Source organism: Pelodiscus sinensis, chromosome 12, assembly GCF_052426305.1.
Source record: "Pelodiscus sinensis isolate ZL-2025 chromosome 12, ASM5242630v1, whole genome shotgun sequence".
NCBI lineage: Eukaryota > Metazoa > Chordata > Testudines > Trionychidae > Pelodiscus > Pelodiscus sinensis.
This window is the reverse complement of record NC_143063.1, coordinates 18,029,992-18,051,495: the sequence shown is the minus strand read 5'-3', so window position 1 is coordinate 18,051,495 and position 21,504 is coordinate 18,029,992. Positions and strand designations below refer to the sequence as shown.

The 21,504-nt window shown below is 42.4% G+C and overlaps 1 protein-coding gene across 12 annotated transcripts in view; it reads left to right on the top strand.

Annotated features, from left to right (window-relative positions):
• Positions 1-21,116, top strand: part of CHD9 (chromodomain helicase DNA binding protein 9) — a 218,864-nt gene extending 197,748 nt beyond the window's left edge. For all 12 annotated transcript variants that reach the window (XM_075940269.2, XM_075940264.2, XM_075940261.2 and 9 more), the window contains 3 exons: positions 2,850-2,978; positions 14,337-14,441; positions 17,710-21,116. In XM_075940269.2, coding sequence (XP_075796384.2) covers positions 2,850-2,978; positions 14,337-14,441; positions 17,710-18,567 — 1,092 coding nt within the window. In that variant the 3' untranslated portion in view covers positions 18,568-21,116. The remainder of the gene's footprint in view (positions 1-2,849; positions 2,979-14,336; positions 14,442-17,709) is intronic.
• The last annotated feature ends 388 nt before the right edge of the window (positions 21,117-21,504 follow it).

Below are 21,504 nucleotides of genomic sequence, written 5' to 3'. Positions count from 1 at the left end.
TGCCGCATCCTCCTCCTCTGATTTTTGGAGGCCACTATCCTGTTTTGCTGGCAACTGGAGGACCCTAACTACCAACATATCTGAAAAAAAAAGACAAAACTGTGCAGCACTTTAAAGACTAACAAGATGGTTTATTAGGTGATGAGCTTTCGTGGGCCAGACCCACTTCCTCAGATCAATATGTGGAAGAAAATTGGCACGACCATATATACCAAAGTGATACAATAAAAAAAAAAAGTGAACACAAATAAAATTGACGAATCAGATTTAAGACCAGAGGAGCGGTGAGGGGAGAAGGTTAGTGCCTGTTCTTTTATGTGTTCACTTTTTTTTTATTGTGAACTACTCCCCTTACTTTTTGATGCCTAGAAAGAATGAGGGGATAGAGGTCCATTTTCAAGCCATAATGATTGAATGTATCTATGCAAATTTAAAATTCTGCATGATTGACTTGTCAGTGATATTTCCAACCCTAAAGCATAGCTCATGGTTTACAGTTCTCATCCTGGAAGATGAATACATTCACATCGATGTTCATCCACCCCACAGAAAGTTCCTAAGGTGGTTCTTTGGTCAAGACTATTATCAATTCAGAGTATACTTACTAGGGGTACAGAATTCCCTAGCAGACATCTCAATAAACATTTTTCTGCTGTGAATGGGAAAGTCACAGTTTGGTTCTTGACAGTCTTCACTTCAATGGGAAATGACATCCTTGAATCTTCTTGCTGCTCAAACTTACGAAAACCTGCACCAGAGTGGCCTTAGGCAAGATCTCAATGGGGGATGCTCTTCGGCTATCATGGAAGCATGCCTTCCCTCCCATTTCATTAATACAACAGGTTCTATAGAACATCTCAAGGCAGAGTTCAAGTCATCCTTATTTATGCCCAACTTAGGTGGTCCCTTCTGGCCTTGGAATCTGTGAATCTATATATAACTGGCCAAGACTGTTATAGTTTACAGATCTACTGAAGTTCTCAGCTCAGCCATCCATAAACATCTGCCCATTTCTAGACCTTCTAAAACAATGCAAAGTTATTTTCAGGTATTTTCAGATTATAGCCTGGTATTTGAATAGGCATCAGATGTAGAGTGTTCATGTTCCACAATGGCAGAAAAGACCCTATTAAAATATGTTACTCAGACAAATGGAAGTATTACTCCATGTGGCTCAGTAACACCAGAACTGGCTGGAATCCCTGCTTATTGTGGAATATTTTCTTATCCTAAGGTGTCCAGGTTTCACTTTCAGTTCCTTTTAGGTGCATTAAGCAGCGATCATTTTTGTTTGTTTTCTTAGATCTTTTTCTGCTATTGATGAAGTTCACTCCTCAGTGGGACCACAGTTTTGGTTTTTTATTTCTCACTATTAGCTTCCCCTCAAACTTCTGGCCACATGATCTATGGTCCATCTGTCTATGAAGTTGACCTTTCTAATCACTATAACATCATCCTGAAGCTTCAGCAAGCTGGGGAAATTTATTGCAGACCCACCATCTACTGATCCCCACCCCAAATTCATTCCTAAAAAAGTTTGTGAGTTTCATATGAGTTATACCATCCACTTACAAGTAGTTTTTCCCCCAGTTGCTTCAGATGAAGAGAGGAAGCTGCATTCTCTGAATGTATGACGGTCTTTGACTTTTTATCTACAAAGAACAAAAAGACAATAGAAAGACACCTAATCTATTTATTTGCATAGCAAAGAGATCGTGGACTCTATCTGTGACTAAAGATTTTCAAAATAGATGTCTGGTTGTGTTAACATTTGCGTTATCAACTAGCTCACATTCCCCTCTGCCCAGAGAAGGTTGAAGGTTCATTCCACCAGAGCATAAGGAACTTCTGCTGCATATCTGAAAGTGTCTCTACCCTACCAAGAGGCTGCCTTCTATTAGAGATATGGAGGGTAGCTACCTGGAGCTGGTTGCATATCTTAACAAAACATTTTGCTTTGGTTCATCTTGTCCAGAAGATGAAGAAGTGACAGCAATATTAAAGTTGTCTGTCACTACTTCGTCCTCGTACCCACCACCTGTTTGAGTACTGCTTGTTAATCTCCTACGTGTGGAATACACATAGGTATCATTTATTGAAGCAGAAATGGAGATTACTTTTCTGGTTCTTTGAGATGCATGGTCCCGCTGTGTATTCTGCTCCCCCATCCTCTGTCATGGATTATTTGGATGTGATGTAAGAGTAGGAACTGCAGAGGTATCAGTCCGGTCACCCTTTATGCCCTCAGCAGATGTGTGGGATAAAAGAAGCTGCTTGCAAAAAATTCTGGGCTCAGGTATGTAGTGTACATGCATATCCATATGTGGAATACAGATAGAGATCACACATCTTTAAGAGTTGTATCACACTCCACTTTCAGTTAAGTAACCTAAGTAACACCAACTAAATTTTCTGTTGTCCTTTCCATCACTACTCTTCTCTAGCAAAATAGTAAATGGGAGTAACAATTTAGTGTTTCATACTCATTACATCCCAATGAATGGCATTACTCTACTGCATGTTGACAAGTTGATATATAAATGTATAACTGGAAAAAAATAACTAAGTGTATTGATATATTTTAAAATAACATAGTATAAAATTCTGGACATTCAGACTGAGTAGTGCAGGAGGTTTGACTATGTACTGCTTTGAGACTGTCTCAGTTTTTAAAATCGGGAAACAACTGTACAAGAGAAGTATGCCTGTGATGTTGGAAATATGAAAGGATTTACCTTAAAAGGGGAGAGTGTCTTATAAGAATAAACAAGTCCACCTTCCCAGCACTTTTGTAAGAAGTTTTAAAGAAAACTAACATTAATAATTTATTTTTAAAATCTCCAAAACAGAGAATGCAACTTCATGATGGGAGGCCCAAACAAAAGAGGCACCGTTGTCGAAACCCTAATAAACTGGATGTTAATAGTCTCACTGGTGAAGAGCGTGTTCAGCTGATTAATAGAAGAAATGCAAGAAAGGTACGTATTACTGTGTCCACTCTCACTTTGCCCAAACACAAAATTTACATGAAATGAAATTTTCTCAACTTCTAATACAAAGTCCTTATGAACCGTTTAAAGTTGTTATTTTTTTAAAAGGGGACATGAAGAGTAGTTGTAATGTTTAAATCAGAATTTAGTAGATAGAGAAATCTTAATAAGTTGCTGCAGAATTATTCTTGAGATTCTGTGCTAAAGTACATGCATTGACTGTGTATTCAGCTTCGTATGTTTCTATTGGGTGAAATTCAGCACTACTTCAGCTCCATGTTTAAACATTTGAAGCAGTTTATGCATGAGCCCCTGCCTCTGGGGTGAATTTCATCTTCTAAGAATAGTACAGTATTAAACTGGGCTTCATAATAAAGAATAAATTCTAAATGCTCAAGTACTGTGAAAATGCAGCTATGGGATTGAAGTCACTGTGTGGAAAAAGAGATTGATAAGTAGGAACTGCTCTGTTTTTCAGAAGCAAAGTATAAATATTTCCAGCAAATAGTTTTATTAAAAATGTGTTAAGTACTGTGCTGTTGCCTCTTACTTGGGTTAAAATTTTATTTAAACAGAAGTACTAATGTCTCAGAGGGGTAGCTGTGTTTGTCTGTAACTTTAAAAAATAACAAGTAGTCCTGTAGCACCTTAGAGACTAACACAAATAAATACATAGTACAAGTTGCACCTCTAAAATCTGGGATTCTCTGGTCCGGCATGACCATGTATGTTGTAGGATCAGTCCCAGCATGCTGCAGGGGGGCGGCAGCCAGCTCAGGTGGGCTGTGGGAGCTAGTGCGGCTCAGCTAGCTGTGGGGGTGGGCGGTGCCAGGAGCTGGCACACAGCTCGGCTGGACTGGGGAGGGAGGCCGACAGTGGGGGGCTGGCAGGCAGAGGGCCCGAAATGATCTCCCCTGGTCCATAAAAATCCCTCATCCGGGACTAATTAGATCCTGACGGTGCCGGACCACGGAGCTCCAGCCTGTATCATGAGCTTTCGTGGGCAAATCCTCCTCCTCAAATGAGCAGAATGAAGAAAAAATGGGGGGCCCTCACAATTTATAACAGAAAAAGAAGGGGCGAGGGGCAGTATCTGTCAAGAACACAATCCCCCATGCTGCCGCACCCACAACTATTTGTCCTCACCCACAACTATTTCCAGTTTGAGGACATTTATACCTTCAAGTCAGCGGCACAGCTGCTGGTACCCAGATGGCCCCACAATATGCCAACATCTTTATGACTGACTTTGAACAGCATTTCCTCAACTCTCGTCCCATAGCACCCTTATTCTGCACTGATTATATCTTCATCATATAGACCCACGTAAAGGAGACCCTTGAAGAATTACATAGGGATTTCAACAACTTGCACTCCACCACCAACCTTACCCTGGACCAGTCCACTTTCTGACACTGCAGTACAATTAAATGATGGCCACATCACCACATCTTATACCAGAAACCTACTAACCATTATTCTTATCTACATTCCTCTAACTTCCACCCAGGACACATCACACAATCCATTGTTTACAGCCAGGCCCTAAGATACAACTGGATTTGTTCCATTCCCACAGAGACAAACAACTACAGGATCTCTATCAGGCATTCTTAACAACCTAAATACTCATCTGGCGAAGTGAAGAAACAAATTGACAGAGCCAGACAAGTACTCTGAATTCTACTTCTTCAAGAGAGGCCCAACAAGGAAACTAACAGAACACCACTATTCTTCACATACAGCCCCTCCAGAGCATCATTAACAGTCTACAACCTATCCTGGAAAATGATCCCTCATTCTCACAGGCCTTGGGAGATAGGCCACTCCTCGCCTACAGACAGCCCCCTAACCTGAAGCAAATTTTTTCCAGCAGCCACAGATCACACCTCAGACTTACTCACCCAGGAACCTAATCCTGCAATAAACTCTGTTGCCAACTCTGTCCACACTTCTATATAAGCGACACCATCACAGGATCTAACCACATAAGCTGCAACATCAGCGGTTCATACAGCAGCACATCCTCTAATGTGATACTTGCCATCAAGTGCCAGTAGTGTCCTTCTGTCCATGTATATTGGCCAAACTGGATAGTCTCTGACAGCGATGGGAATCTTTTTGGGGTTGGGAGCCACTGAGCCACAGAAAAATGGGTCCGCACATAAGTGAGAGCAAAATAACCCCCAAAAAACAAACCCTCACTGATATGGCTCTTGACTGAGAAGGAGAAAGACACTCCCCACATTCTCATTGCACAACAGAGCATAAGGAGGTCCAGGTTAGTAGATTTTGTGTGCTCCAAACCCACTGAGGAACAATTGGGGGAGATGGCGAGCCCCGAGCCTCTGGGGCTGGATTCAGGCAAGCTGGGGGCCGTAGCCAGCCCTTGGGTCTTAGGTTTCCCACCCCTGCTCTATAACAAAGGATAAATGGACACAAGTCAGATATCAGAAATGGTAATACGCAAAAACTTGTAGGAAAACATTTTAACCTACCTGGGTACTCATTAATGGATTTAAAAATAGCCATTCGTCTACAAAGCAATTTCAAAAACCAACTACAGAGAGTGATTGCAGAGTTGGCCTTTAAATGAAAATTTGACATTATTTCTCATGGCTGGAACAAAGACCTGAACCTGATCTGGATGGGCCAAATGGATGCTTTTCTAACATTCAACACCCAGTTGACCTCAAAAGGTAATTATGGGATACTTCCAGCTCATTCAGTTAGCTTCATTAGCACTGGCACTACTGTTGACAGGCACTTCCCCCTCTCCTCTTTCTTTTTCTGTTTATAAATTGTGAGGGTCCCCCCTTTTTTTCTCCACTCTGCTCATCTGAGGAAGTGAGTTTTGTCTACGAAAGCTCATGATACTATATATACACTAAGGGACTGTGCCCGCTGCTTGCTATGCTGGCCAGCTCCCTTCTTGCTGTCCGCTTCAGTGTCCAAAAAGAGCCTGTTAATCTTGCACTGAGCCCAGCTGCACTCTCCATGGCTCCAAGTCACTTGCATGCTTCTCCGCTCCCGCTCCACCACACCCCTGGAGGGGACCCTCTATCCAAATGCTCTCAACCCATCCTGCCTGCTTGCACCCTTCAATCACCAGCCATTCTCCTCCTCCCGCCCCCCCCACCAATAAAATAGTGAGCTCCCACCAATTCGCTGGGCTATGCTTCATGTGGACAGGGTGCAATGGAGAGATATGGAACCATGGGGGAGCCCCTAGCTTTACATGCCCACACCCTACTGAGAATCAGATTTTGCTCACACATTAAGAGAGCATGTTGGGGTAATCTAGGCCACTAGTCCTTATCCCGGAGTTCCATGGCCCACAGCCCTTCCCCCTTCTTCCATCCCTACCCCCATCTCCATTCCTCCACCCCCATCCCCTGCCTCCATTCCTACACCCACCATCCTCCCTAACCCCTCCCCACTCCACACGGCCCAATCCCCTCCTTCCATCCTTACCCCTCCTCCATTCCTACACCCACCCATTCTCCCTAACCCCTCCCAACCTCACACTGCCTATAACTACCCCCACTTCCTTCCTCCATTCCTACACCCCCATTTTTTCCTAGCTCCTCCCCCTCCACACTTCTACAGTGCCCATCCCCTGCCTCCATTCTTATATCCCCTTCACCTCTCCATCCCTCTTTTACTGCACCACCCATCCCCACATACATCCTATCTCCCTTACTCCCTCCCACGAATGGGCAACCTAACCAGCAAAGAAACAAACTACCCAGGTTTCCTTTTGGGGCCTGTAACCGGTGTTGCTAAAACTGCACCTATGTGCAGCCAGCCCCTTCTTCCATCTGTCCAACCCCGCAGAACACCTGCCACTGAACCAGGGCCCAGACTGCTGCTTCTCTTTTCCCTGGCTTCCACTCCACACATTATGTTGGAACAATAGTTCTTCTTCGAGTAGTGTCCCCGTGGGTGCTCCACTCTAGGTGACGGGTCGCCCTGAGCTGCAGACTGGAGTCTTGCAAAGCAGTTTCCCCGTGTTGAGCCACGCATGCCCAGGATGCGTCTCGAGCCCTTCCATTAATTAGGTTACCACAGTTTTCCCCTGTTATGCTCCAAGTTAGTTTCCCTTGTCTTTTTCTCTTTAAAACATAATAATAATAATACTTACAAGAAGAACAAAACTAGTAACAAAATTTCCCTTCGGGGACTGAAACTCACTTCAGACCGGAAGAAAACAGCTAAAGAAAACAAATATATCACCGAAACAAAAGAAAACGACCATAACAACAGCCAGAAATAAATAAAACACCAAGAATAACAACAGATTCAGGAAGGAAAAATCTCCCGGACTATGTTTGCCTCCTCGGGCTTTAAAAAGTGTGACAAGTTCCGCAAGCCTATGCCGGCTTCTGACGGCCATACAAAATGTATTCGTTGCTTGGGGGAAACTCACTCACCCCACAGCTGCACACATTGTGCTTCCCTCATGGCAAGAGCTAGAAAGGATAGAGAGGTCCTCCTGAGGATGATTTTGTTTGAAAAGGCTCTACAGCCTACAGAGCAACAGGGGGAACTGCAGCATGAACCCTCCCCCCCCCCCCCGCCACCCAAAACTGCAACAAGGCAGAGAGCCTCACCTTCACGCTCTCTCCCACCTTCCTCTTCTGTGAAAAGCCGGGGAGAGGTGCCTGAAAATCCAAGGACCCCTGCTAACGAAGCAGAGGGAAGATCCTCGCACCACACCAAGACCGGTGCGCACTGCCTCTGAGCCATCCCGGGAACGCTCCAAGTACCCAGGGCGGCAAGAAAAGCTGGCACAGCTTCAAACCGTGGTGCCGCTTCAAACCGCGGCTCCGCTTCAAGCCCCGGCACTACTGAAAGCTCCGGCGCCGCTTAAAGTGGCGGCACCGCTCAAACGCCAGCACCGCAGCACAAGAAACCCCATACATCTCAGCCAGCACCATCTACAACTGCACCCCAGATCTCCACACCGCTACCGGCATCAGCAGCAGACAGCAAGAAACATCCTCATGAGGTTGCGACAGAACATCCCCCGGCAGCATCTGACACTCACAGAAGGCAGCAACATTCATGCCTGCCTCCCACTGACTATTCACATGGGAGGTCCTTTGCAAGACATTCCTCTCTCAGGTCTATGTCTCCAGTGTCCTTTCAAGACGCTCCCTTACCAGACGATGACCGGCACACGACATATTCTTCGCAGCACACTTCGCCAAGGAGGTCTCGCTCTTACTACTATAGGGCTGGACCACAACAAAGCCCATGGCACCTCTACATGGTCACCCCCACCTTACCCATTGCAATGAGGGCCCTGGGATCAGTGGGACCCATATAGATGCCGATCCTCAGTCTGCTCCACACCATCATGAATGAGCCTACCTCATCCACAGCCCCTGCCTCCTGCAACACATGCAGAGCAGGAGGGGGAGGGACGAATTTCAGAGAATGAATCGGATATTCAATCAATAAACATCACACACTCTGACGATCTAAATGCCCAACAGGACGATGCAGTTATACCATCAGATACCGTAGCGATCGATGACCTCAAACAGTTTCAAGAATTATTCAAAAGAGTAGCGACAAGTCAACATGTCTCCCTCCAAGAAGTACAAAAGAAACACCACCACTTTTTAAGGAACCTGCATCCTACATTGCATAGTAAGAGTGCCGTACCAATAGATGAGGCAATCATGGAAACTTCTGAGGATCTGTAGAAGAACTCGCATCCATCCAACCAACTAATAAGAAGATTGACAGAAAGTACTTTGTTCCACCAAAAGACAACAACTTTCTGTTTACACATCCATAAGCAAACTCTTTAGTTGTTGAATCGGCACAGCAAAGAGCAAAGTTGCCACAATACAGTACTGGCAATATGGATAAGGACCATAAAAAACTTGACTACTTTGGCAAGAAAATATACTCCTCTTCTACCCTACAACTAAGAATATCAAATTATTCTGCCCTCTTAGCAAATCATGATTTCGACAATTATTCGAAGTTAGGAGAACTGATACCACATCTCCCTGACTCCAAAAGATCTATCTTGAAAGCAATAGTCCATGAAGGCATACGATTGCTCGCACCGCTCTTCAAACTGCAAGGGATGTCGCTGACACTGCAGCCAGAACTACAGCTACGGCGGTAGTCGTGCACAGAACTTCCTGGCTACAGTCGTCCGGAGTTCCCCGGGAACTTCAGCCCAAAGTAGAAGACTTGCCATTCGACAAGCAAAAATTGTTTGCAGCTTCTACAGATGAAATGTTACACAACAGTAAGAATGCAAAAACCACACTTCGCACATTGGGCATGTACACACCGCCTTACAAACACAGACGGTACACCCATATAACACATACAATCGCTACAGATATGGACAATACAGCCAACCACAGAGGCCCTATGAAGACACTAGGCCAAGACAACGACCTCAGAGGAGGCGCCCTAATCAAGGCCGCTCACCAACTGCTCAATCCTCCAAGCAGCAAATTTGAAGATGTGGTCGAGGGTCTGCAAGACCTCCCTAGTGATCTAGCAACACCACAACATAGCCACCTTTTTACCCACCGTTTACGGCCGTTCCTTCCTCAATGAGAATCTATAACATCAGACCGCTGGGTTCTAGACATAATTCGAGTAGGTTACACCATCCCATTTACCACTACCACACCTATCCTTCCCCTTTCCCCGTCCCTTTTCAGAGACCACTTTCACGAGACTCTACTAAGACAAGAGATCATTCGACTCCTTTCAATCGGAGCCATAGAAAGGGTACCAGAAGAGTTCCACGGGAAAGTGTTTTACTCAAACTATTTCTCGACTGAGAAAAAAACGGGGTTGGAAGCCTATATTAGACCTCCGCAAACTGAACAAGTTTCTCAGGAACCAACGTTTCAAGATGGTCATGCTTACGACGACCATTCCCGCGCTAGATCAAGGGGACTGATTCACAGCCCTCAACCTGCAAGATGCGTATTTCCATGTAACTATCCATCCTGCCCACACAGGCTATCTACGCTTTACGCTCGGCCCAGAACACTTCCAATACAATGTTCTCCCCTTCGGCCTCTCATCAGTTCCGAGAGTATTTTCGAAGGTACTAGCAGTCGTGGCCGCATACCTCAGACGACAGAATGTCATCGTATTCCTCTACCTAGATGACTGCCTTATAAAGGGCTCGACACGGGACAAAACCGCCTCCATGATATTTACGACCACATCCCTCCTCAATCATCTAGGCCTTCTAGTCAACAAAAACAAATCAACGTTGCACCCAGTTCAAAATATAGAGTTTATTGGCACACGCCCAAACTCAATCACAGCTCGAGCATATCTACCTCGACAACGTTTCATAACTATACAAGAAATTATAAGCCTGATGTTTACAACTCCCACCACTACAGTACTTACCTGTTTCCAACTAATGGGATACATGGCTTCCACTACCTATGTAGTTCACCATGCTCACCTGCATTTTCGATGCTTCCAACTTTGGATAGCAACCGTTTACGTCCCATCACGACACCCCTGGAACAAGAGGGTGAGCATTCCACCAAATGTTCTTGCATCCCTATGATGGTGGACGGTACCGAACAACCTTCTGGCTGGGGTTCCATTCCAACAAATCAAACCCACTACACAGATTACCACAGATGCTTCCCTCCTCGGCTGGGGAGCACATATGGACAATCAAGGGGTTCAGGGAAGGCGGTCCCCATCCGAGACACTACTACACATCAACCTCCTCGAATTAAGGGCAGTAAGGAATGCCCGTGCACACTTTGCCTCCGACATCGCCAATCAGACAGTCCGTATCCTAATGGACAACATTTGCACGTTGTTCTACATAAACAGACATGGCAGAGCCCGCTCCCGCGCCATCTGCATGGAAGCTATCCGCCTGTGGAATTCATGCATCCACAACCATGTCACCCTGATAGCATCCTACCTGCCCGGGGTGAACAACACCAAAGCGGATTCTCTCAGCCGCAACTTCACCTCGGACCACAAGTGCGAGTTACACACAGAGGTCACAAACTCAATCTTCCAGCAATGGGGATGGCCATCTATAGACCTCTTTGCTTCCACCCAGAATACCAAGTGCCCCCAATTCTGGCAAACATTCTTTGGGGGATGCCTTTCTAATCAAATGGACAGCCCCCCTACACTATGCCTTCCCCCCGATACCGCTCATCCCAAGAATCCTACACAAGATCTGCAGAGACAGAGCCCTAGTCATCCTGATTGCTCCATCATGGTCCCGCCAAACTTGGTACCCATACCTGCACAGGCTAGCGGTTCAATTTCCTTATCCACTACTACACCATGTAGACCTGCTATCTCAGGACAATGGCAGAATACTACATCCACAGCTCCATACTCTACATCTTCAGGCATGGCTTCTCTCTGGTTCTTGGAGATAGGAAATCACTGTTCTCAACAAGTGAAGGACATCCTCCTCCATAGTAGGAGACAATCCACTCGAAAAACGTACCTACAAAAATGGTCACGATTCTCCCACTGGTGCCAGCAGGCCAAAGTAGAACCCCATGTCGCCCCACTAAATACCATCCTGGACTTTCTGGACCTTAAAGTATCAGGACTGTCAATCTCTTCTTTAAGAGTCCATGTTTCTGCAGTAGCAGCATTCCATACCTCGGTGGATGGCTTCTCCATATTTGCCCATCCTATCACTAAAAGATTCCTTAAGGGACTCCACAACGTATACCCGCCCTATAAGGCCCCACCCCCCTTATGGAACCTAAACTTGGTTCTGGACCACCTCACCAGACCTCCTTTTGAACCACTGGCTACAGTACCACTCCCCTTTCTTTTTATGAAAGTCTGTTTCCTGTTAGCTGTCACATGGGTCAGGAGGGTGAGTGAACTCGGGACATTAATGGCAGAACCCCCCTACACAGTTTTCACGAAGGACAGGGTCATACTTAGACCTCACCCGACATTCCTGACAAAGGTCTGTACAGAATTCCATGTCAACAAACCGATCGTACTACCTACCTTTTTCCCAAAACAGCACACTTCACAGAAGGACGCTAACCTGCATACTCTGGACATTTGGAGGGCTCTGGCCTTCTTTCTGGAAGGAACAAAACCATTTAGTAAATCCGAAAGACTTTTTATTTCCATTGCCGAGCGTTCCAAAGGAACAGCCATATCATCCAACGAATTTCAAAATGGATCTCGACACGCATAGTCAAGTGTCACACCCTGGGCAATAAACCACTACAGTGCCCACCACAAGCGCATTCCACTTGAGCCACGGCTGCTTCTACAGCCTTTTTGAACAATGTCCCCTTAAGAGACATTTACTGAGCAGCAACATGGTTTTCAGACCAGAACTTTGCAAGACATTACGCTATCCTACCATAATTTAAAGATGACTCAGCAGTTGCTACAGCGGTGCTCTCTACTACCGCTAAACACTGACTCCAGCTCCCTCCAGCCATATGTTGAATATTGCTTTGTAGTCACCTGGAGTGGAGCACCCACAGGGACACTACTCAAAGAAGAAAAGGGAGTTACTCATCTCATGCAGTAACGAATGTTCTTTGAGATGTGTGTCCCTGTGGGTGCTCCACAACCCTCCCTTCTTCCCCTCTGCTCGGAGTCTAAATTACTCTGGCGGAGATGAGGAACTGAAAGGGAGGAGATTGAGCTGCACGCTGCAGAAGGTGGGAAGGGCTCGAGACGCCTCTTGAGCATGTGCGGCTCAACGGAAGAAACTGCTTTGCAAGGCTCCAGTCTGCGGCTCAGGGGACGACCCTTCACTAGAGTGGAGCATCCACGGGGACATACATTTCGAAGAACACTCATTACTGCACGAGGTGAGTAACTCCCTTTTGCCTGCCGGTCCCATCCCCTGAACCAATAGCACTGGAGCTGGGACTTGGGCAACTGGAGCCAGCCAGGTCACTCAGGCTGAGGAGTGGGGCATAAGGGCTAGTGCATGGCCAGTGGTGGCCACTGAGCGCGCATCTCCTCCAGCTTGGAGCATAAGCCGAGCACCCGGAACACTGGGGAGGGGGAAGAGAGGAGGGATGAAGAAGGAGGCCGCGCAGCTGAGGTCAGAGGTGGGCGGCAGGACACAGAGTGACGTGATGACATCGCTCTGTCATCCTGCAGGAAAACTTTTTAGAGAGAGAGAGAGAGAGAGAGAGAGAGACTGAGTCTTGTTAGTTTCCAAGGTGCTACAGGACTCCTTGGGGTTTTTTTTAGAAATACTAATGATTAGATTTCCTGGCACCTCAGCCATCTGCAAATACACATTCCTCTGTTAACAGCTCATTAAAAGGCATTTCTTCTCCAGTTTTCTGGCAGGGTAGACACAGTTTACAGCTCCTGGGTATGTGTTGAAAAAATCTACAATTATTCTTTTCCCCTCACCCACCAAGCACTCCTGCTGAGGAGCAGGGGAATCTCTCCCACCCCCGAGACAGCTCTTCAGCCTGAGCATTGTTTGGATGGAGTGAGTTGGGGCATCCCAGTTGTCTCTGTGCACTGGTCCCATTGGCAATATCTAATTCACCAAAGCCAAGGATTAAGAGCTGTTCAGAGAGTTGGCATTTAACAGAGATTTGGAGAGTATGAATTAAAAAAGAGGCTAGAGAGGGAGAAAACACAGAGAACAGGAGCTCCGCCTCTTTACTTTATTCATTTAGGGCTGTCCTAGATCAGACTGTTTCTTACCCATCCCTGTCATAAGGTATAAAAAAGAGAAGCTGATGATAGCGATTTTTTTATGCTTTTTACCTGCTTATTCCCATGCTTTTTGTGGGTTGCTTTGATGGGATATATTGATTAGCAACCTTAACTGAAAATTAAAGTTTGATTTTTTTGGGAGGCAGGAGGACACTACAAGAAAATAAATGGTTAACCCAGCCAGAAAGAGCAACTCTTATTAGATAAGAGTGATTGTTCTTGAAGAAGCAGATTCAAGGGAGATAGGGTAGAGCTGCTCACCCACCACCAAGGTAAAAAAAATGAATAAAACTGGAGTATGAACTTTGTTTTTGAAACTTTGATGCCTGTTTTCACGTATTCATTATTAGGGTGACACTATCCTATTTCAGCACACTCCTGGAATTTATACTAACATTTTAAGACTGTCAGATATTGAAGTTGCTATATGTGAGTTTGGTGGCTGCTGAAATCTGGAACAAATTAAAGAGTGCCTATTTTGTTCCATTCTGGCAGAAACAAATGACAGACATGATGTGTAGTTTCTTTCTAATGCTGTATAAGGACATATTTGAAACCAGAGTATCAGCTCAGGAAAATCCAGAGTAAATTAGAAATGCTTCTTAAACCTTATATTTTATTTTTTAGGTGGGAGGTGCTTTTGCTCCACCTCTGAAGGACTTATGCAGATTCTTGAAAGAAAATCCTGAGTATGGAGTAGCTCCTGAATGGGGAGATGTTGTGAAACAATCTGTGAGTATTTACAGGATGAACCATATCATGATCTGTGCTGTGAAGTCTGCTCTTTTTTTAAAAAAAAATAGACAGACCAATACTAGCATTAGTTTCAGGTACTAATGTCAGGCAACTGTTGTTTAATGTACCTGTGCATGGTCTCAGGAAAATCTTTCAGCTGACCCATGATATCTACTTACCTTTCCTTACGAACAATGATAAAAGTAATTAAAATTGGCCACCAAAATAAAACGATCTCTCCTGGGAAAATGAGTAAGTAGAATTTTTGAAGATTGGTGTAATGGTACTAGGTATACAAATTAAGAGTCAACAATTAATAGCTATGATCTTCTGCCTTTTATTTTCTTGTTCAGAACTGTACCATTAGGCAGATTCCAATGATAAGTGACATTTATATATTGCAAAAGTTCAGTTCTTTTGGGTGTCATACATTTGTCTTTGTTTAAAAAAAAAAAAAAGTGTTTTAATCTATACAGCTCTACAATGACCAGATTTTAAAAGTAGAGATTATAAACTAAATTTTCAGCAAAATTGCTTATGTCCCATCTTCAAAAATAGGACACAGGTTCCTGAATCAGTTGGCACTTCAAAAAATTTTACATTAGTGTCTTGTGCCCTCTGAAAACCAGAAGCGCGGTTTGCTTTGCTCTGGCCTCCCCTTGTACGTGCTATTAGAAATGTGTGACCGAAGGAGCATGCTCCACAGTGCTATTGGAGCGGCTTGATGCCAATAGCAAGATGCATCCAATGTATAGTTTTTCACAGTTTGGGGCTCATGAATGTAAGAATACATATTTATTGTTGCCCCTTCTTCATTGTAGACCAAATTTTCAAATATAGTTTGCAAAATTGTATTTGCAGCTATTTGTGGTCACACAGCTTGTATTCACATTTTGCAAATCAGACAATTGTGCATATGCCAACATGATTTGTGAAATGTAGACTTTGTGCACATATAGGTACTTAAAAATGTGTGGCCTTTTCCCTTTTCTGTAGAATTAGTAAGGAATATCTAAATCTCAAGGGACACATGATAGAGAAGGAATCTACAACCATGTTTTTATTTTTTGCAATGAAAAAACAACCCCAGAAAACAAATCCTGTTGTGTGCAAAAAGTGACAGTCTTCTCTAAGTGCAGTAGATCAAAATAACACTGACCATTTTGTTTGAGGTTTGTACTTCAACTGAAAGGGGAAATTTCACTAAATTGATGCTGGGGGGGTTGGGATTTTTTTATTTTATTTTGGGGGGGTTGTGGGTTGTTTTTTTTGTTTGTTTGTTTGTTTTTTTGGTCTGCATGTTCAGAACATATCATGCATGTTTTTTCATTGTTAAAACTATATAACTGATTCATCTGCCCTTTGTTTATTGTGATGGGTACCTTTTTAACACAAATTTGCCATCACCCACCAATGAACACTCATCTGTAAGTCCACCCTCCTTTATCTCCATGCAAATAGAAGTGACTAGAGGTCCAGGCCTCAAAATGTTGAATAACAAAATCTTGCTCTGAGGAACCTGACTGACCCTTCCACTCCTCACAGAAGATAATTTTTGGTGGTCATCCTGTGAAGTCTGGATACACTCCTGCAGGAACTGATAGGATTTGTTCATATTTGATGTATAGTCAGCATCAGGCAGAGGATTTCATGACTGGTTGGTTGGTTTAATAACATGTTAGGTTTCTGTGGATAATCATACATACTACAGTATGTAAACATGTTATCTTTTTACTTAACTCATCTAATCCCTGTGTTTGTTGAAAGTTCTGAGCGCTTGTGTTAGTGACAAAATAGTTTTTAGTACTTTTTTCTCTTGATGGTATAGCAGGGCCAATATAACAAAAAGTGAACTACATTCTGTTCGAGTTCATGTGCCAACAGAATTGTAAATTTGCACTTTCACTCCTTGTGAAAATGCACAACTACTTTTCTGTTAAATTAGATAGCTGTGATATAGAATCATAGGGCTGAAAGAGACCTCGGAAGGTCATCATGTCCAACCCCCTGCTAAAAGCAGGACCAATCCCAACTAAATCATCCAAGACAGGGCTTTTTCAAGCCAGGACTTAAAATCCTCTAGGGATAGAGAGTCCACCACCTCCCTAAGTAACCCATTCCAGTGCTTCACCACCCTCTTAGTGAAAAAGTTTTTGCTAATATCCAACCTAGACCTCTCCCACTGCAACTTGAGACAATTGCTCCTTGTTCTGTCATTACTGAGAACAGCCTCTCTCCATCCTCTTTGGAACTTCCCTTCAGGTAGTTGAAGGCTGCTATCAAATCCCACCTCACTTCTCTTTTCTATAGACTAAATAAGCCCAAATCCCTCAGACTTTCCTCATAAGTCGTGTGTTCCAGTCCCCTAATCATTTTTGTTGCCCTCCACTGGACTTTCTCCAATGTGTCCACATCTTTGTAACCACAGTAGCTAGGCAGTTGAAAAAAATCCAATTGTTAGAATCTGATGAGATAACATGATCTTGGTAACTAATCGACTTTTCATTGTCAGTGGTAAATAGGCCAATGGTGGGATGATAGGAGTTACTATAGAGAACTTTTCCTGGGTGTCTGGCTGGTGAGTCTTGCTCACATGCTCAGGGTTCAGCTGATCTCCATATTTGGGGGTAGGAAGGAATTTTCCTCCAGGGTACATTGGCAGAGGCCCTGGAGGTTTTTCGCCTTCCTCTGTAGCATGGGGCACCGATCACTTGCTGGAGGATTCTCTGCATCTTCGGGTCTTTAAACTATTTGAAGGCTTCAATATTTGAGATATAGGTGAGAGGATTATTCCAGGAGTGGGTGGGTGAGATTCTGTGGCCTGCATTGTGCAGGGGGTCAGACTAGATGATCATAATGGTCCCTTCTGACCTTAAAGTCTATGAGCCTATGAATCTAGAAATGACACTAAAATCCAGAAGATCCTAAATCCACACTAGATTTTAAATTTTAAATTCAGATTGTGTGGGCCCAACCCTGAAATAAACTCTGTGAGGATGATTCTCTGTGATAGTAGGGTTCCATGTGGGCACAGAGAACTATTCAGGGCGTAGGCTTGAATGAGGTACGTTTGTTCTGTGCTATCACTTCCCAGAGACAGACTCTCAAGGAGTTGTCTGATTAATCAGACTGCTATGCTAAATTTAATTAAACAGAATAGTTTTGGGAACTATTTTTGAGTAATTTGTAACCATTATATATTTAACTTTATTGTCCTATAGTGGCATTGATTTTCATATATTAATATAGAATGTATCTGTTCCAGGGATTTCTTCCAGAAGGTATGTTTGATCGTATTCTCACTGGGCCTGTTGTACGAGAAGAAGTAAGCAGGAGGGGTAGGCGGCCTAAAAGTGAAATTGCCAAGGCAACCGCTGCAGCAGCAGCTGCAACAGCAGCAAATGTTTCTGTCAACCCTTTGCTAGCCAATGGATTACTTCCAGGAGTGGATCTACCTACTCTTCAGGCCTTACAACAAAACCTGCAAAGCTTGCAATCACTGCAGGTAACAGCAGGATTAATGGGAATGCCTGCTGGACTAACTACTGGAGGAGAAGCTAAGAATGTGGCTGCCATGTTCCCTATGCTGCTGTCAGGAATGGCTGGATTACCAAACTTGTTGGGTATGGGAGGACTCCTAACAAAGTCTACAGAATCTGTTTCAGAGGAGACAAAGGGAAACGACTCAAAAGACCCAGATGTAAAGAAAGAAAGGACAGAAAACCAACATGCAGATAATGGTGGTGAAGACTCTGTATCAAGTTCTCCCTCTACATCCTCTGCTGCTGCCAACCCCTTAGCTCTTAACCCCTTACTTTTGTCCAATATACTTTATCCAGGGATGCTTCTCACTCCAGGCCTTAATCTTCATATCCCAGCTGTGTCCCAGTCCAATATTTTTGATGTACAGAAAACTGAAAACAATGACACAGGCTCAACCAAGCCTACAGAGGAGAAGGAGGAAAATTCTAGGGTTAGAGATCAGGAAGACAAAGGGGGAACAGAGCCAAGTTCTCATAATGAAAACAGCACAGATGAGGGTTCAGAGAAAGCAGATGTTTCATCTGGTTCTGACAGTACATCATCTTCATCTGAGGATTCAGATTCTAGTGAGGAAGACTGACCCCAGACTATGTACTTAAATTATGAACTGATTTTGAATTTATTCTTTAATTATTTCATTGTAAATAACCCAGTGTTGAACGCATCAAATGACTTATTGACTGAACTTTCAGTATTTGTTTAGAAGTGCAAACTGCTTTCAGAGATGTTTTGCATGTAATATTTCTTGAAGTTCATAAGTTTCTGAACTTGTATGTACTATCAATACACAATAGTGTAAAATTACAACAAATGGCATAATTTTGTTGGGAGGTTATTTTATGAAAACAATGCTCAGTAAGAGCTGTATATTTAATATATTTGCAGTGAACACAGAATATTTTAGGCATATTATTGATTTAATTTGAATATAGTTTTACAGCCTCCTTGACACTTATAATTTACAGATCAAAACTCAGCAATAATTTGGGCAGCTAATGAATGTCATGAAAGCTGTAGAATCTACATCACCATCCATTGCTTTAATTACATGAAAATGCTCTAGTGTTGCAATGCACTGCTGATGTTTCCAATTCAGGTACAAGTGTGTGTAAAAGGAGGAAAAAAGTTTCCCAATCAGCCAGTTAAACTGGCTATCTGTTACCTCAGCTGAGTTAGTTTAGGAAGTTTACATTGGTTTCTATACTTGTTTTCAGGTTTGGTTTTGTTTTTAAATACACCCTCTATGATATCATTTTAATCTGACCAGAGATGGGACTGGTTTTTTTTTCTCATTAGAAGTGTTCTCTTCGATAGCAGTAAAGGGAAGTTGACAAAAATAGTCCTATCTCATTCTACTTTGGCACCACATAGACCTATTTAGTTTAAACCTTGCAAAGTTTTGGGCTCCCTCCATAGAAATACAATGTCCTGATTGAGGAGTAGCAACCCCAAAACTGAGAAAAGGCAAACTGTCATGAAGTGCCACTGAAAAGACCTTTCAACACCGCATACTTCATGTAAAAAATGTTTGTTTGCTTTGTTTGTGTAGATTTTTATTTGTGTTTTATGTATAAAACCCCTCCTAGGATTACCAGATAATAAAAGTAAAAAAAGAATATTGATAGTTTAAACTCATTTTGAGTTTAAACTTCTCTAAAGGTTTAAATATGACTAACTACGAAATGTAACCCAAAATCATTCTTGAGGTTTTAAGATTATAATGCTGAGTTGCCCAATTTAAGGAAAAAAAGCACTTTGACTAGTAGAGACAGATAAATTATTCCTGGAAATAACAATAATAGGGTATAAGACATCTGTTCAAATCCAAATCCTTAGAACCCTTTACTGTATAAAATCAAATTAATATTTGATGTGTGATATGATTCCTCTTTGTGCTGAAGCTGCTATTACTCTGACATGGTAGAGGCCCAGATTCACACTTTTATGTTTGAACTGAGATGTCAATTGACCTTAGTTATCTCATTTGTGGTCCAAGAATAGGCAAGTGCTCAGAGAGACTAGATAAAGGTACTAGTAGAATTCATTGAAAAAAGCTTTTTCAAAGGGATAAATTAAAAAAAAAGAAACTGTATATTTTGATATAGTTCTGTTGCTCGCTTGTATAGTAAACAAGACTTTGTTTTTTTTACCAAGAACTTTTCCAATACATTCTATGTGCAAAATAATTAACCCCATGATTAGAAGCAGTATTACATGTAATTACACAATTATACAAGTCCCATTTGGATTGTGCTGGTTACTGTATTTTCCCACAATAGTATTCTGATTTTTGGCCTTTCATGCAGTGTCTTAGCAATAGTGAAAATTATAACCTGCCAAGAGAAGGGTGTAGCAATTCTTCATCATGAAAGGATGTTACATATTTAATATTTTGCCCTTTGTAATATAGCACTTTTGTTTAACTAGGATGCATCTATGAAATAGCCAAAGTTTTCCAAACACAGTTATTAACTTAGTTTTCTGATGGAGTATTTCAACAACACCCTTTCCCCACAAAAGAAATACTAAATCTTGTGGCTAAAACATAATTTATATCAAATTTATGAAATAAAGTATTTTCCTAATTATGGTCAAGTGAGTTTGCTTACCGTTTTAGTGATTCTCTTTCTGTGTAATAAGGCAATTACAGTTTCTAATAATTAAGGCTGATATAGACTTCAATATAATGTATTGAATTTATTTTGAATCATTATCTATTGGAAGAGGAAAAATGGGTCCCACTATCAGCTAAACAATATGCAAATATGGTTATATAAAGTTAAGGGTTGTAAGGAAACTTCAGTAGATGTATACGAATATTGAAGTTACAGAGGATATCCAAGGTGGTGATAAAGTGTGTGTTGGTAGTTACTAAAAGAACTTTAGCTGTTACTGCCTTGTATTTCTATCCCTTGTTTTAGGCTTCATGATACAAGTCTTAGTCCAGTTTTTCTTTTGGACATTGCAATATTTGCCAGTTGTGTTCTGTGTAGTCTGAATTTGCTTTCTGTAGTTGAACAAGCGTCTTAAAAAGTCATTTGTAATTTATTGAATTACTTTCTATGATGTTCTATAGAGGAAATGGAAGTTTAATTATTTTTTATTAAACATATTCTTTGACTACCCTGATGTCAGCCTTGATACATTAAAGAAATTAACATAAATACAGATTTCTATACCTGTGAGCAATGTAGGTGAAGCTGTTAGTAAAATTCCAAGGTGTTAAAGTACATATTAAAATGTGAAACAAAATTTGAAATTATTCAGTTAAGAATTCAAATCAAGATCATATAACTCTTTTCATATAACTGCATACAAATTCTGTGAATTAAAGCTAGTGTTACCAGTGTTGTTTTTGAAAGAATCTATTTCAGCCTATTTCCTGTAGTATTTATATGGATGTTGTGTTGATTTTACCAATGTTATTTAGAGACATTATTATAACAAGATAACTTTCTGAACCAAGAAAAAAAAGTTTGATTATTTTTAAAAAATCAAGCTATTTCACACAAAATAT